General features: G+C 38.4%; 1 protein-coding gene across 1 annotated transcript; it reads left to right on the top strand.

Moving 5' to 3' along the window:
* Nucleotides 1-4,648: 4,648 nt before the first annotated feature.
* On the top strand, nucleotides 4,649-5,800 carry LOC122011308 (transcription termination factor MTERF8, chloroplastic-like). The gene has a single exon (XM_042567694.1). It carries the CDS (start codon nucleotides 4,649-4,651, stop codon nucleotides 5,798-5,800), a length of 1,152 nt encoding a protein of 383 aa, XP_042423628.1.
* The last annotated feature ends 11,756 nt before the right edge of the window (nucleotides 5,801-17,556 follow it).

The following is a 17,556-nucleotide window of genomic DNA, read 5'->3' as shown; positions in this document are numbered from 1 at the left end:
AAAATCATCACAATTTATTGTGATAATAGTGGTGAAGTTGCAAACTCGATGGAACCACGAGCCCATAAGGCGAGTAAACATATAGAGCGCAAGTACCACCTGATACGAGACATCATCAAATAAAGAGAAGTTGTCATCGTCAAGATTGCATCAGTAGATAACCTGGCAGATCCTTTCACTAAGGCCATTCCGGCGAAAGTTTTTGATCGGCATGTGGAGGGGATAGGAATCAAATGTATGGCAGCAGATATGGCGACTTAGTCTTTTAGTATAAGTGGGAGATTGTTAGAGTGTACACTAAAATCCTAGCTTTTGTAAACATTTATTTTTGAAATAAAAGAATCACATTGGTCAAATGTTGACATTTTATTTGTTAAGTGTAGTTGTTCAATTAATTTATATTGTAGATAACATGGTGTGTGGTGTCATACATAGAAGATCATGTTATCAGTTCTTTATAAATTATAAATAGTTGCTCACGACTAAGATGGAAAGGAACAAACCATTGGAATAGCCGTAGTGTAATTAGGTATTAGTTTATCTTGACTAATAAATTACACTAGTACAGTCTAAGTGTATTGAGTAGAACCATTTTAGGTAAGTTCTTTTTATAACTAACTTAATAAAAGAACTAGACATTAGTTATTATGGAATTGTGTACTCTTAATCCTAATATAATAACAAGCATATATATTTAGTATTTATTTCTTTAACTTATCAAAGAGTGAGATTTAGCTTGATAAATCAATAGGCCCGATAAGTTGGGAAATAATATTACTTATAGTATGTGTTATTGATTATAGAAGGAAATTGTATCCTAGTAATCTAGGTTGAGAATGTCCCTAAGAGGAGCTCATAAGGATTGTCATGTTAAACCCTGTAGGTGGACTTAGTCCGACATGTCAATAAGGTTGAGTGATACTACTCTTGGACTTAGATATTAATTAAGTGAGTTGTTAGTAACTTACTTAATTAGTGGGCATTCGTTATCTTAAACACAGGGAGACTAACACACTCATGATAAGAAGGAGCCCATAATGTAATTTGGAATTGGTGCGGTAGTGCAATAATAACTCTCTAGTGGAATGAGTTATTATTGATGAATTTGAGTTGTGTGTTCGGGGCGAACACGGGATACTCAAGCTCATCGGAAGGTCAGAACTAATTTCTCCTCTAGGTCCCTATCATAGCCTCATCAATGCCTCTAATCCACTCATGAAAAGCCCATCTTGGTGTCCAAGAAGGGGCCGACCCATGGCTTGGTGACCAAGCCAAAGGGGTCGGCCATATTCTCCATGAGGTGGTCGGCCATATGCTTCTTTAAGGGGGTCGGCCACATATTTCAAATAAGGAGGGGTATTTTGAATTTTTAAAATCTTCTCTTTGTAGATATCTACAAGTTTTAAAAGAGAGTTTTTAAAATATAAAACTTTCCTTATTTGAATTAGGCCACATGATTTAAAAGAAATTTTAAAAGTTTTAAAACTTTCCTTTTTTTAACCATCCTCATGGTTTTAAGAAAAAAGGAAGAGAAGTTTTAAATTTGAAAATTTTCTAACCATGTTAAAAATGAAAATTTTAGAAGAGAAGTTTTAAATTTTAAAACTTGGTTTTAATTTTTAGAACTTTCCTTTTTAAACATTCACTTTAGAAAATCAAAAGAGAGCTTGTAAAATTTTATAAGAGTCTTTTCTTTGATTATAAAATTTTTACAAAAGTTATTTCTTTCCTTTTATTGTTGTCGGCCACCCTTGCTTGGTGCCCAAGCAAGGGGTCGGCCAATCAAGCCAATCAATCCATGTTTGGTGATTGAATCAATCAAGAGGAAAGAAAAGGAAAAATAAAAAGGAAAAAGGAAAAATAAGAGAAAAATTTTAATTTTTTTTAAAAAGTCTTTCCTTATTTGCCTTGGGCAAGTAATTTAAAAGAAGGGGAGGGGAGGCCTCATGAGATAACAATTCTTATTCTCTTTTTGGTGCTCCTCTTGTGGTCGACCCTCTCCTCTCTTCCTTTCCCCTTGCTCTCTTTTCCTTGGTGGTGGTGGTGGCCGGATTTTAGAGAAGGTGGAGTCTCTAAATTCACCTTTTCTTTCCTCTTGATTGATTCAATCACCAAACATGAATTGATTGGCTTGATTGATTTAATTTGATCGGCCCCCAAATTCGGCACCAACAGCAAAAAAAAAAAAAAAAAACTCTATTCGTTGCAATATTGTATACAATTTTGGAACAAATATTTGTTTTGTTGCAAACTTAGTAATGAATTTGGTGACGAATTATATTTTTGTTGCCAAGTTTGTCCCTATTTTGGCAACAAAATTTGACAATGAATTAGATTTTCGTTGCCAAATTCGTCGCTAATTTTCATCAAACCTTTGCAATGAATATTATTTTTGTTACAAAATTTACGACGAATTTGACAACGAAAATACTAATATGGTATAACAATCTCAACTAAACTCAAAAGAAAAACAATAATTATTAAAAGACAATCTCCACCATGAGATAAATCAAGCCTAATATAGGCCTGATATGAACCATATCAGGCCCAACGTTGGGTTGTTTTAGCTATTTTTTCTATAACTTTTTTAACACTTTCGGACAAGTCAAAATATGCAATGGACGACACCATTTGATTCCTTGTAACCTCAAAAATCCACAGGACTTGAAATTGGTACGATCTAATGTCTCTAGGTCCATAAGTGGATTTTGATCGAAATTCACTAATGAACCTAGAGACCTCAGATTGTACTCATTTCAGTTCCTATGGATTAATGAGGTTTCGAGGAGTTAAAATATGCTATCAATTGTTTATTTCGACTTCTCGGAGGTGATATAATATAATATGGAAAATTTTTCACGATTACTGTGTTGTGATTTTTATCCTTGCTGGTACGTGTTTACTGATTATGATTCTTCCTCAAAGTTCGTAAGTGAAAGAGGATCAACACCTTATGCTCCTCACCTATGCCTGCTAACTTTGGATAGCCAAAAAAAAGTATAAAATGAACCAAAGATGTCAGTCTAAAGAAGAATTCAATAACATCAGAACCATTTTCTTTCCTTTCATCTGTTGGATTGGTAGCATTACATTGTTCTATCTCTAATGTTCTCAAAGTCATCATGTAGTCATATCGATTTCCTAATTTTTTTTTTTGGCTATTCTTTTTACACAAGTCTTACTTCTTTAGTATCAGATATTATAATGAATATTTTAGATGGCATGTAAAGTACAATCAAGATAATTCAAAATTACTTTATGCTAATGACTTTGAAGAGAGGCTAATTTAGCAAATACTACTTTAATTGTGTTCCTAAAAAAGTGTGTAGCAGAATAGATCTGTTCACTTTCATCCTGAGTTAAGTAATAATCAATATGTTATTGAAACATGAACAAGAAGACTGATAATTGGTGTATAATCCTAGTCAATAAGCATTAACTAGTTGTCGAGATTTGATAGTGGAAAAAAATTAACTTCTGATACATGTTTAAAGTCCAACATGAAATTTTATACAGATTTTTTCTTATTATATTATAATACCTCTGAGAAGTTGAAATAAATAATTGATAACATATTTGAACTCCTTGCAACCTCAGAAATCCACAGGACTTGAAATGAGTGCAATCTGAGCTCTCTAGGTCCATTAGTAGGTTTCGATCAAAATCCACTGATGGACATAGAGATCTCATATTACACTCATTTCAAGTCTTGTAGATTTATGAGATTGCAAGGAATTGAATGGTGTCGTCCATTGAATATTTTGACTAATCCAGAGGTGTTAAAATGTTATAGAAAAAATCAACTAAAATAACTCAACATGGGCTTGATATGACTAATATGAGGCCCACGGTTCATATCAGGCCCACATTGGGTTGTTTTAGCTGATTCTTTTGATCATATTTTAACACATTTTGGAGAAGTCGAAATATGAAATGGACGACACTGTTGAACTCCTTGCAGCCTCAGAAGTCTACAGGACCTGAAATGAATTCAATCCGAAGTCTCTAGGTCCATCAGTGGATTTTAGTCAAAATCCACTTATGGCCCTAGAGACCTTAGATTAGACTCATTTCAAGTCCTGTAGATTTTTGAGGCTGCAAGGAGTCCAACGGTGCTGTCCATTTCATATTTCGACTTCTCAGAAGGTATTAAAATGTTATAAAAATACGTTAAACTCTAATCTCATGGGTCTGATATGAAATCATATCCGTCCCATATTATGCTTTGTATGCATGCATATCTTCTAAAGAGTTAAAGAGTGAGGAATGAGAAGATGGGAGGAAAGAGGAGAGTGGATGCGTGCATTGCATAGAGGGAAGATAACAAAAATTGCATGAAAAAAAAAAAAGAAAAGAGATTGACAGAGGGATAGAATGGAAAGAATAGTAAATTGAATATACATTTGATAAATATTAAGGTATGATGCGTCTGTTGATCAACTCATAAATCGTACAGATAAATTGCCCAAGTAGGGTGTTACCATTTTTTTTACCTTAGGAATCCTCATTGATTCTGATTCCCAGTTCGTGTGTAGATATAAGAAAATTGAAACATTTAGGGGAGCAAATGTGAAGTTGACCCGGAAGAAGTGGTTCAAGTAGGGTTTTACGGTTTCCTCTTCTCTGGGTCGGACAGGGTAGCCACGCGATGCTTCGCTTTCCCGTCCGCCACCGTTTTCTTCCTCCGTCTACGCTACTCCGTCGCGTCCTCTTCTCCAACGGCACTTCCGCCTCCTCAGGCGCCACTGCTTCTCTGGATCCCCACTTCCTGGTCGAGTACCTCATGAATACATGCGGGTTCTCCGCCGACGTTGCTTCCAAGGTCTCTAAGTCGCTCCCTCGTAGTCAGTCCACCGAGAAGGCCGACGCCGTTCTTGGATTCTTCAGATCTCAGGGCCTTGATGATACTAATCTGAGAAGGATACTAGCTTGGAAACCAGGATTGCTCGGCTGGGATGTGGAGACGAACCTCGCCCCAAAGTTTAAACTTTTGCGCGAAATGGGATTATCTGAGTCCGACATCATCGTTATCGTTCGGCGGCACCCTATAGTTATTGGCTCCAACAGCGAGAACACGCTTCTCCCCCGATTTAAGGTTTGGGAAAGTTTATTGGGATCGAAGGAGATGCTTCTCAAGCATCTCCGGAGGTGTGGATGGTTTTTTAGCAGCAACATTGAGAATGTAGTGCGCCCCAACATTAACTTCTTACGGGATGAATGTGGTATTCCTGAAGACCGCGTTTCTCTTGTCATTAAAAGGCAACCCAGCTTCATCACCCAGAACCCAGATGCCCTCCGGGCTCTGGTAGATAGAACTGCCGGTTTTGGAGTTCCCCGAGAATCTATTATGTTCATCTGGGTCCTGAATGCGCTGTACAGGGTCAGCAGGGAAAAATTTGAGGCCCATGTCAAGCTCATGAACAGATTTGGTTGGTCGAACTCGGAATTCGTTGCTGCAATCCAGAAACATCCAACTTTTTTATTGCTTTCCACTGAGGCATTACAGAGAAAGATGGAATTTTTAATCAAGATTGTTGGAAGCACACCTTCAGACATTGCTAAGCATCCAATGGTTTTAGAATTGAGTTTGGAAAAGAGGTTAATTCCTCGATTTCATGTGATGGAGATATTAAAATCTGAAGGGTTGTGGACTTCACGGTACAAACTACATACATTTTTCATATCACCGGGACCAAAATTTTTGCAGAAGTATGTGCTCCCTTACAAAGATAAATTACCCAAACTGCTTGAAGTCTTGTCAATTGTACCTGAGTTCAAAGGGAACAATCCAGAATGCTAATGAATGCCATGATTTATTAGGGTGTGATTTTTATGACTGGTTAAGCAATGATATTGATCCAATCTTGTCCTAGTTTTCATATAGTTCACTTGCTATTTTCATGAATGAAACTGTTGCTGTAGACATGAGGATGTTAATTGTCTGAGTTTCATTTTGCAACCTGATTTAGCTGAAAAGGATTTGTTTTAGGAACTTGTCTTTCGAACTTCTTCCAATTAGAAGAGATTTGTGTTTTAGAATGATCAAAGGCTATGTTTTCTCCCTTTCTACCAGCAGAATTGGATGTATGCTGGGCCACAATTGGTTAATGTTTTTGAAAGTTGAAGAAGCATAAATGTGCCTTGCAAGCACCTTCATTAAGCTGTATGGAAAATGATATTCTTGTGAGGAAACAGTCATCCTATTCATGTATTTGAAGTATATTTAGCTGAGATTTTGATAGTTAAATAATTTGAATTGTTCTGTGATTATAAACAAGATTAGTTGAATCAACCAAAAATGAAGGTACTGGATCAAAGGAAACTCTATTTGTAATAATTCATAGTTACTTAAAAGGATCTGATTATTACTATCTTTATAGTCTGGTTCATTGTTGGAAAAGTATTCATCTAGTTAACACTGGATGGTTTGGACACATATCTTGTTATTGTTGTTGTTGTGGTGATCTTGGAATGATAAACTTTTGGTGTGCTATCTTATTTTGTTGTGCAAAAAAATTCCTCATTCTTTTAAGTATACTAATTTTATATCGAAATGATATTGTGGATTAGTTTCAGTATTGGTGTGGGTCTAAGTTAGTTCCTAGGTCTCTGATGAGATTGTGAGTATTTAATTTCAGTGAGATGCAATATCTAGTAAATACTTTTTTTAAGCTGTAAAATTACTAGCAAAATGTTCCATTACATTAATAATAGAAGATCCTAATAATATATTTGTAGACACACTAATTCATTGCTTCTGTAATTTGTCTTTATTTAAAGAAAACAAACCGATTTCAAACTGTGTCAATATTTGCATTAAATCGATCACAGACAGTATGAAAAGAGGGGTACTTGGTCACTAGCAAAGAAGTTATTGGTGATGACCAAGAATAGGCGAGTCAATCTATTTGATGAAGATACAATCCACATTCTCAGAGCTATGCTCAATAAGCTGAAACTATTTATTTATTAACGAGCTAAATAGATCGAACCACAACACGAGTTAAGTGGATCATTTCCTTTGGATTCAAGTACAATTCACATGATCTTTTCTTCCCCTGCTTTAGATCAAAGTTGCACCCACCGAGAGACCAGTCAAAGCCATATGAGTTATTCCTGACAATCCTGTCTTTTAATAGCATAAGTATTCGTCGCATCACAAAGTACTCCTTTTAGTAATCTACGCACCTCGTACCCGTGGGTGAAATAGTGTAGGTGCCTGGAATTAATCCAAGCTCGGACTCCTTTTAATATTTTTTTATTTTATTTTGAGATATATAATATGTATTTAGGGTTTAAAGTTTTAGGATTTAGGAGTTAGGAGTTGGATTGTAACAAGTTTGAGTTAATAAGATTTTTTCTCTTTATGGTTCAAGCTTCCCTCTTGGATTATAGTATTTCAGATTAAAAATTTTAGATGCTCACAGGATATATTATATGTATTTGAGGTTAAAATTTTAGAATTTAGCGGTTGAGTTATAATAAGTTTAAGCTAATAAGATTTCCTCTAGGGTTGAGACTTTTCTTTTGACTTATAGTGTTCAAAATAAATAATTTTATAGGCTTGGTATAATATATGTATTTATATAAGATTTATGATTTAAAAAAATTATTTTTTAAAAAATAGAAAAACACACAAAATTGAGGCGCCAAGATTAAAATCCAAGCGTCTCGATCAAAACTACAAAAAAAACTTTAAAAAATGATTCGAGACACCTGGATTAATTCTAGGTGCCCTGATAAATTTATTGTAGATCGTTCGATAAGAAATCATAGCATATCATTATATATATATATATATATATATACATATATATATATATATATATATATATTTTGCTATGTATCCATATTACGCTAACTAATTCATATCGATTTAATCCTACGAAAGTTTTTACTGACGACTAGGGAAAATTAGAAAGTACTTGCAGTGATCGACTATCAAGATAACATTCTTAGGTCAACCACTCATATATTAAAAAAAATATCTATTAATTGGTCGAAACTGAAATTCGAATTTCATGAGTACAATAAATCCTCCCATTTTGCAACCCGGTATACGAATTTCATAGATACATGAGTACAGTTAATCCTCCCATTTTGCAACCTGATATAGCTGGAAAGGATTTGTTTTATGAACTTGGTTGTTGATTTCACCTCCCTCTCCCGTTGTCCTCTATAGCAATTTTAAAATTTCAAATTAAAGATCACTGTCTTTTAAAAATCGTCTGCTAGAAAAAAAAATATAAACACTTAGGAGAAGCGTTATATTTTTAATTTGAACATAAAAGTTTCTCATATCTCAATCTTCCACACACCAAACAAAGATGCTTTATGGGAATCCAGAATGTCTGGAGTTATGGTGCAGTGATAGGGGTATTCAGGTTGTCACCCAGATATTCACAGTTTGATTTTAGCTATGGCGCACTTGTAAGAATTTTTCTTCCAAATAGGGCGTACAACGAAAGTATGCTGAGTTTTTTGGCCGCCCCGATTTACCGCTTCTTATTGAGCTAATGACTTGGAAACCAAAATTCCTCGCTGGGATGTGGAGAACAGCCTTGCTCTGAAGTTTAAATTTTTGCACGACATGGGATTTTTTGAGTCCGATATCATCATTATCGTTCAGCAACACCCTATCATTATTGGCTCCAACTACGAGAACGCGCTTCTTCCCCGATTGAAGGTTTGAGAAAGTCTATTTGGATCGAAGGAAATACTCCGCAAGAATCTCCTAAGGTGTGGATGGTTTTTGAGGAGCAACATTGAGAATGTGGTACCCCTAACATGAACTTCTTACGGGATGAATATGGTATTCCTATAGTGCGAATTTCTCTTGTCATTAAAAGACACCCCAAGCCTCATCGCGCAGAACCCAGATGCCCTTCGGGCTCTAGTAGATAGAATTGACGGGTTTGGAGTTCCCTAAAAATCTATGATGTTCCTCTGGATCCTTGAGGTGCTACATTGTATCAGCAGGGAAAAATTTGAGGCCCATGTCAAGATCATGAACAACTTTGGTTGCTCGAACTCGGATTTCGTTGCTAGTCATGAAATATCCAACTTTTTTATGGCTTTCCACAGAGTTATTGCAGAGAAAGATAGAATTTTTAGTCAAGGATGTTGGAATGTCAGGTTTAGGCATGGCTATGTTTTTACGATTAAGTTTGGAAAAAAGGTTAATTCCTCGATTTCATGTGATGGAGATTTTAAAATCTAAAGGATGATGGACTTCAGAGAAGAAGTTATGTATGTTGTTCATGTCATCGGGACCAAAATTTTTGCAGATGTGCTCCCTTACAAAGATAAATTACCCAAATTTCATGAAGTCTTGTGAGTTGTGGCTAAGTTTTAGAGGAATATCCAACAGGGTTTTATTTGGGTGTGATTTTTTTTCTTGCATAAGCATCAATATCAAAGCAATCTCCATAAGGATCGGATGTCAGTTTTTTCTTGGTTTTATAAATGTAATTGCTAATATAGACATGAGGATGCTAGTTTTTTCCAAATTTCTTTTCTAGTATCTGATTGACTTGCAAAGCACTTATTTTGCATTCCTTGCAAAGTAGAAGAAACTGTGTTTTAAAATTTTAAAAAAGTGATTTTTTTTCCCTGTTTTCTTTCAGCAAAGTTTTTGTTCATGTTTTGGTACGGTGACATTTGCCCAAATCAAATCCCCTGTCCCCAAATCTCTCTGTTCCCGTGTCCCACTCGTCATCCCAATCCATCGTCGGCGCCCTTCGGCCGCCGCTCTGATCAATATTATAACCCTTGAGGAAGGTGAACCTAAGGGGGTCGCCATCGGCACGATCAGCGCCGAAATCAGGCCGGATCTGAGCAGGGTCTCCCGGATCTGAGCAGGGGCTCATATCGATGGCAGAGGAAAGTCTGCTCAGATCCGGCTGAATTCCAGCACCGATCGTGTCGATGGCCCTTTGGTTCACCTTCCCCAAGGATTATAGTATTGATCGGGGTGGCGGCCGGAGGCCGCTGGAGGGGCTAGGACGACAAGTAGGATATGGAGACAGGTGATATTGAGGACAGAGGATTTGAACTCACATTTGCCAAGGTTACTGAGAAATCACTGTCCTTTTATTTAATCTATCTCATCTCTTAATATTGTTGAAAGCTGAAGGAGAACAGCATTCTAGTTAGAAGCTTCTTTGTTGAGCTTCATTGAAAGAGTCACTCTTATTATTAAGTGGATAGAGTCTGTCAATTACAAATTCTTTTATATATATATATATATATATATATGTGAGTGTGTGTTTGTGAAACACCGTTTGCCTGTGATTCTTCTTGTATAGTAATTTGAATTGTAAAGTATGATAAATGTAGATTAGTCGATCGGTGAGAACAGGAGGTGCAAGGAGCATACCAACCCAAAAAAAGTTCAAATCACACGCGCATATATATACACACACCCTTATATGGGCGATTGTGGGCTACAGTTGATGTAGCGAGCTGATGCATCCCTCTCTGTCATACAATTCTATATACAATCTCTCTCCTACAATTCTACATACACGGTGTGGTGCTTTCAAAACAGCACCAATGTAGCGCTGCTTCAAAAAAATAGCACTACATTGTTGTTGTTTTTTTCAACATGGTGCTATTTTTTTCAAAAAAAATAGCACTACGTGGTGCTGTTTTGTTCAATGTGGCATTGTTTTTATGAAAACAACGCCACGTAGTGGCACTACGTGGTGCTATATTTTTTAAAACAACACCACGTTGAAAAAACCATTTCAAAACAACATCATGTTGAAAAAAATAGTACTAACGTGGTGTTGTTTTCATAAAAACAGCACCACGTTGAAAAAAAATAGTAGCAACGTGATGTTGTTTTTATAAAAACAGTACCTCGTTGAAAAAACAGCACTAACGTGACATTGTTTTTTTTAAAAACAAAATAGCACCACGTGGTGCTGTTTTAAAAAAAAAAATCATTACGTGGTGCATGGTGCATGGTGCGTGGTGCTGTTTAAAAAAAACATCACTACTCACTAGGTGTGATTTAAAAAAAAAACAGCACTAGGTGTTGTTTTCACAAAAAAATGTACCACATTGGTGCTATTTTTTTTCAATATGATGTTATTCTTTTTTAAACGGCACTACGTGGTGTTATTTTTTTCAAAAGAGCACCACACTGTGCATGTAGAATTGTGGGAGAGAGATTGCATGTAAAATTACAGAAGAAAGAGGGGCACGTTAGCTCGCCACGTCTGTCGTCGTCCACGATCACCCATATAAGGGAGTGCATGCTAATATTCTTGTCTGTGTATATATAAAATATCTTTAGATAAATTTAAACTTTAATAAATAAATTTTTTTGGTCTATATGCTCCTCGCACCTCCAGTTCTCAAGTTTAGTTATGCTGCTAGACTTACACCGCACATTCCATTTGTTGATACAGTCTGACCTGGATGTTGTTTTGCTGTTGACACTGATTTAAGTTTGTATCAGATAATTAACTCAGATTAATTACTAATCCAGGTTGACTAGGTTGACCTGAGTGAAGCTAGGTGCAAATCCTGGTGAGTGAAGCCAGGTGAAAACCCTAGTGAGTGAAGCTAGGTGCAAGTCCTGGTGAGTGAAGCCAGGTGAAAACCCTAGTGAGTGAAGCTAGGTGCAAGTCCTGGTGAGTGAAGCCAGGTGAAAACTCTAGTGAGTGAAGCTAGGTGCAAGTCCTGGTGAGTGAAGCCGGGCAAGGGAAAATCCAGATGGATCAAGGGTGATCGGACATCTGGTGTTGAAAAGTCTAAGAAGGAAACTTGGCATGCGGAGTCAGAGAGGGTTCGGTAGCTCGTTCTCTAGGACCAGATGAAGTCGGAGAGGGCTAGGGAGCTCATTTCTCCGGACTAGGTCAGAGAGGGCTCGACGGATCGGTCGGCAGACCGATCCAGCCAGTGTTCCGTGTATCATCGATCGGTCCGCCGACCGATCAGAATTGATCGCTGGCTATCGAACGCCATCGACGGCCCGCACCGATCGAAATCGATCGAGCTCATCGGATGTTACCGATCGGCCCGAGACCGATCGAAGTCGTAAGCGCTTGGGAAGAACGCTATCGATCGGTCTCGGACCGATCAGATTAGTGCTCGATCGGTCCGCATCGATCAGAGCCGCGCGTATTTTCAAGCGCTATCTCGATCGGGTCCGGGACCGATCAGATTAGTTCTCGATCAGTCCGCACCGATCGGCGATGATCAGAAGCGTGATCGGCCCGCACCGATCCACGATTGTTTGTTTTGCATGTACTTTTTCTGATTGCCGATTTGTCTTCACCATCTGCTTTTAACCATCTGCCGTGAGTCTTTTGAGCTTGCAGGTTGCAGGTCACATTCTCGTGGTTAATTTCAAATTGAGCTTCATTAAGAGAAGAAGACAAGTGCTCTTTACACTGTGATTTGCCGCAACAGATGCATTTGAGGCATCAACGTTCACTGGCGATTCTGATTATGCTTGACTCCGGGATTGGTTCGAGCTCAGAAGACGCCAGTGATGACTGTGATATCATTGGTGTGAGTTCAGAGAACCAGGTAAGGAAGAAGAGGGATTGGCTGCAGCGCTGATTTGCGCAGTTTTGACCAGATCTGTGACAGCAGAGATCAGATTTGAGAAGCAGTAAAAAACAGCGAGAGGGGAACAAGAACAAAGACAACGAAGAAAGCTTGAAAGAAAAGTCTGTGCTGTTGTGCGAAGTTCTTGAGCTCTCGGGTGAACTGCGATCTCTGTTTTCTGCTACTGATACTCGCGTGGTTGTAAGCATTTCCATTCTCCTTTGCCACCGAGTCTCTGTAAGTCTCGTGCTTTAATTTAGATCTTTCTTGAGACTCTGTTGAGAGGTTGCTCCACCGAGAAGGAGACATCTTTAGCCGGAAGTTATCCGGGGTGCGATCTACCGAAGATCAAGGAGTCGTCCACCTTATGGACACGCCGAGGAGTAGGGGCAAGTTATCCCCGAACCTCATATATCTTTGTGTCTGTTGTGTGTGTGTTTTTCTTCCTTCGTTTTAGTTTTCCACTTCCGCTGTGCTAACTAGTTTTTGTGTAGAACTCTCTGTCTAAGTTGTTTATCATCTCCCCTCTAGCCATCTAAGATCCCAACAAGTGGTATCAGAGCCTGGTGCTCTTCATCTGGACTAACATTCCAAGGAGCAACAAGATGGCCATGAAGGAAGGATTCAGCACCAACAGACCACCGTTCTTCGATGGAGCAGATTTCCAGTATTGGAAGAGCCGCATGGAGTATTACCTCAAGACTGATATCTCCATGTGGTTCTCGGTCAAGGAAGGCTTCACACCACCGAAGGACGAAGAAGGTAAGGAACTCGATTCATCAAGGTGGTCTACTGAACAAACTCGTAAAGGGCAAGCCGATGCCAAGGCGGTTGTCACCTTACAATGTGGGATTGCCAAGGAACAACTCGTCAAGGTAGGTCCATTCTCGAGTGCAAAAGATTTATGGAACAAGCTTATCGAGCTCCAAGAAGGAACTCGAGATTCTCGGATAGCCAAGAGGGACCTATTCTTGAATCAACTACAAAATCTCACCTTGAAGGAAAATGAAACGGTAAGTGAACTACATGGGAGGTTCAAGGAAATCATCAATGGTTTACATTCTGTGGATGAACGCGTGGAGAATCGCGACCTAGTAAGGTACGCTCTTAAATCCTTTCCAAGGAATGCCTTGTGGTCATCTATGGTAGATGCCTACAAGGTTTCCAAGGATCTTTCCATTGTTAAATTAGACGAATTCTTTTGTGAAATGGAACTTCATGAACTTGCTAACAAAGGTCAAAAGGAGAAAGGTATAGCTTTGGTTGCAGGAGAAAAGAGCAAGGATGGGAGAAGAAGGAGAGAAAAGAAGAAGGAGAAAGAGATTCCTTCATCTTCATCCTCCTCCGAGTCCGATGATGAAGGTGGATCATCATCAAGCGAGATGGCAAATTTTGTGAGGAGGATCATGAGAAGAAGCAGGAGATATAAAGGAAAAGGTAAATCTAATGATCAAAATATCGATAAGACTAATGTTACATGTTATGAGTGTAGCAAGAAAGACCACTACCGGAGTGAGTGTCCAAAACTCAAGAAGGAGGACCGGGCCAAAAAGAAGGAGGAAAGAGCCAAGAAGAAGAAAGCTCTCAAGGCCACTTGGGATGAATCCTCCTCAAGCTCATCGGAGGAGGAAGAGAAGAAGGAGAAGAGTACTCGGCAATTGGCACTCATGGCAAGGGAGGAGTCCGAATCCGAGAGTGATGACTCAAGCACATCAGCCGCGGCTTCATCATCTTCGGATGATGAAGAGGTAACCTCTTCTCACTTAGAAAAATGCTATAAGACTATTACACAATTGTCTACCTTGCTTAAAAAATCAAAAGTAGAAAATAAATCATTAAAAGAAGAAGTAGAGAACTTGAGAGCTCTTAGGGAAGATGAGGTTGATGACCTACATCTAGAGCTCCTTGAAGATGAAAACAAAGCCTTGAAGGGTGAGGTTGAGAAACTCAAGAAAATGCTTGAGAAATTCTCAACTAGCTCCAAGACATTAGACATGATTCTAAATGCCCAAAGGGCGGTCTACAACAAGGCTGGATTAGGATACCAACCTAAGGAGTCTAGCTTTATTTCTTTAGTGTCAAGAACCCAATTTCATAGATCGCATGTTTCTAGGGTTCATGAGACTAGGAAGAAGGTAACAAAGGCATGGGTGCCTAAGTCTTTCATTGTAGATGCATTAGGTCCCAAGACTTGGGTACCTAAAACATCTATCTTTCGTGTCTTGTAGGCATTGGTAAAGGGGGAGCGTCTATCAACTTGGTTTGTTGATAGTGGATGCTCCAAGCACATGACCGGGGACAAGTCACTATTTTCTACCATTCAAAATAAAAATAGAGGTAATGTGTCATTTGGTAACAATGGTAGTCCAAGGTTGTAGGAGTTGGAGACATTCATATATCCGAATGTCTCCATATCAAGAATGTCCTTCTAGTCAAGGGATGACTTTTAATCTCCTAAGTGCCAATTGTGTGATACGGGTTACACAATTGAATTTCATTCAAGTCAATGTTTGGTTAAACACATTGACACACTTGACACGGTACTAGTAGGCACAAGGGTTGATAATATTTATCAAGTATCGTTTAAAAGTGCTACTAATGCTTTGATTAAGTGTTTTATGTCAAAAGAAGAAGAGTCTTGGCTATGGCATAGAAGGTTGGCACATGTAAACATGAAGAACATCCGGAAGTTGGCCAACCAAGGATTAGTGCGAGACTTACCCAGCATCAAGTACCACAAGACCAAACTATGTGATGCATGTCAAAATGGTAAGCAAACAAAAGGTGTTCATAAAGGTAAAAGCACTGTAAGTACATCTACTGCTTTAGATTTATTGCACATGGACCTATTTGATTGCAGTAGTGTAATATCATTGAATGGAAGTAGATATTGCTTGGTAATCGTTGATGATTTTACTAGATACACATGGACTTTCTTTTTGAAACATAAGGACCAAACTATAGATATTTTTATTTCCTTTTGTAGAAGAACTGAAAATGAAAAATCGACAACAATTAAAAAACCATTAGAAGTGATCATGGTGGGGAATTTCAAAATCATAGGTTTTTAGAGTTTTGTCAAGAGAAGGGATATAGGCATGAGTTCTCTACTCCAAGGACCCCACAGCAAAATGGGGTTGTGGAGAGAAAGAACCGAGTCTTACAAGAGGCTGCACGAAACATGCTCAATGAGTACTCACTACCGAGCTACTTATGGGCTGAAGCTGTGAATACAGTTTGCTATGTGCAAAATCGAGTTTTAATACATAGGTTTTTAGGAAAGACTCCCCATGAACTTTGGTTTGGGAAACCACCTACAATTAAACATCTTAGGGTGTTTGGTTGTAAGGTGTTTATTTTGAACACCAAGGACCATCTTGGGAAGTTCACGGCTAAGGCTGATCAAGGGATACTGGTCGGGTATTCTCTTACCAGCAAAGCCTATCGAGTCTACAACAATAGGACCAAATTGATTGAAGAGTCCTCTGATGTAGCCTTTGAAGAAATCCCTAACTTAAATGATCAACCAAGGGATGTAGGAGAAATTCAATTTGAACTTAGAAATCTAAGTTTGAATGATCAAAATGAAGAACGAGTCGAAGTTGACTCTGATGGTGATGAGCAAAGGCAACAAAGAACTCAATTTGATCCTTTGCCTGATATTGAGTCCTCGCCTGTGCCGAGGGAGACCATTCATGAGGCACCACCAACACCAAGACAATCTAGGATAGCCACTAGTCATCCCCAAGACCAAATTGTGGGAGACATTCAACAAGGGGTTAGGACTAGATCATTCTTTAGAAATGAGTCTAATGAAGTCGCATTGATTTCAGAGATTGAACCAAAATTAGTTGATGAGGCATTGCGCGATCCTGATTGGATCATAGCTATGCAAGACGAATTAGGTCAATTTGAAAGGAGCCAAGTGTGGGAATTGGTTCCTAGACCGAAAAAGACCACCATTATTGGAACTAAATGGGTCTTCAAAAATAAGTTAAATCAAAAGGGAGAAGTTGTAAGAAACAAGGCAAGACTTGTAGCCAAGGGCTATAGTCAAGTCGAAGGTCTCGATTATGATGAGACTTATGCTCCCGTGGCTCGATTAGAGTCCATTCGGTTGATGCTAGCTTTTGTTGCACATAGAGGTTTCAAACTCTATCAAATGGATGTTAAATCTGCCTTCCTAAATGGTTTTATTAAAGAAGAAGTCTATGTTGAACAACCACCGGGGTTTGTGAATACCGAAGCTCCAAACCACGTGTACAAGCTCAAGAAAGCACTTTATGGGCTTAAACAAGCACCACGAGCTTGGTATGAAAGGTTGTCAACATATTTACTAGAAAAGGGTTTTGTGAGAGACCAAATAGACCCAACACTATTTCTGCGTAGAGATGGTGAAAATATTTTTGTAGCCCAAGTATATGTCGATGACATAATTTGTGGCTCAAATAACAAGGGCTATTTGAATAAATTTATTTCTCACATGGAAAGTGAGTTTGAGATGAGTCTAGTAGGAGAATTGACATTCTTCCTTGGACTTGAAATCAAACAAACTCGAGATGACATTTATGTCCATCAGACGAAATACACTCAAGAGATGCTTAGAAAATTCAATATGAGTGACTCTAAGGAAGTGTCCACTCCAATGGCGACAAACACTCGCCTTGACAATGATGAGAGTGGGAAACCAATTGATCTAACGCAATATAGAAGCATGATTGGTAGTCTTCTATATCTTACAGCTAGTCGACCGGACATACTTTTCGCTGTGGGCATGTGCGCTAGATATCAAGTCTGTGCCAAGGAATCTCATTTAATTGCAGTTAAGAGAATATTGAGATACCTTAAGGGCACAATTCGAGTAGGTCTATGGTACCCTCGTACAGAGTCTTTTGACTTGATAGGCTATACCGATTCCGATTATGCTGGGTGCAAATTGGATCGGAAAAGCACTAGTGGGGGTTGCCAATTTTTAGGTTCATCTTTAGTTAG

The sequence above is a fragment of the Zingiber officinale genome, chromosome 8A, assembly GCF_018446385.1.
Source record: "Zingiber officinale cultivar Zhangliang chromosome 8A, Zo_v1.1, whole genome shotgun sequence".
Taxonomy (NCBI): Eukaryota; Viridiplantae; Streptophyta; class Magnoliopsida; order Zingiberales; family Zingiberaceae; genus Zingiber; species Zingiber officinale.
This window is presented reverse-complemented; position numbering and strand designations above follow the sequence as displayed.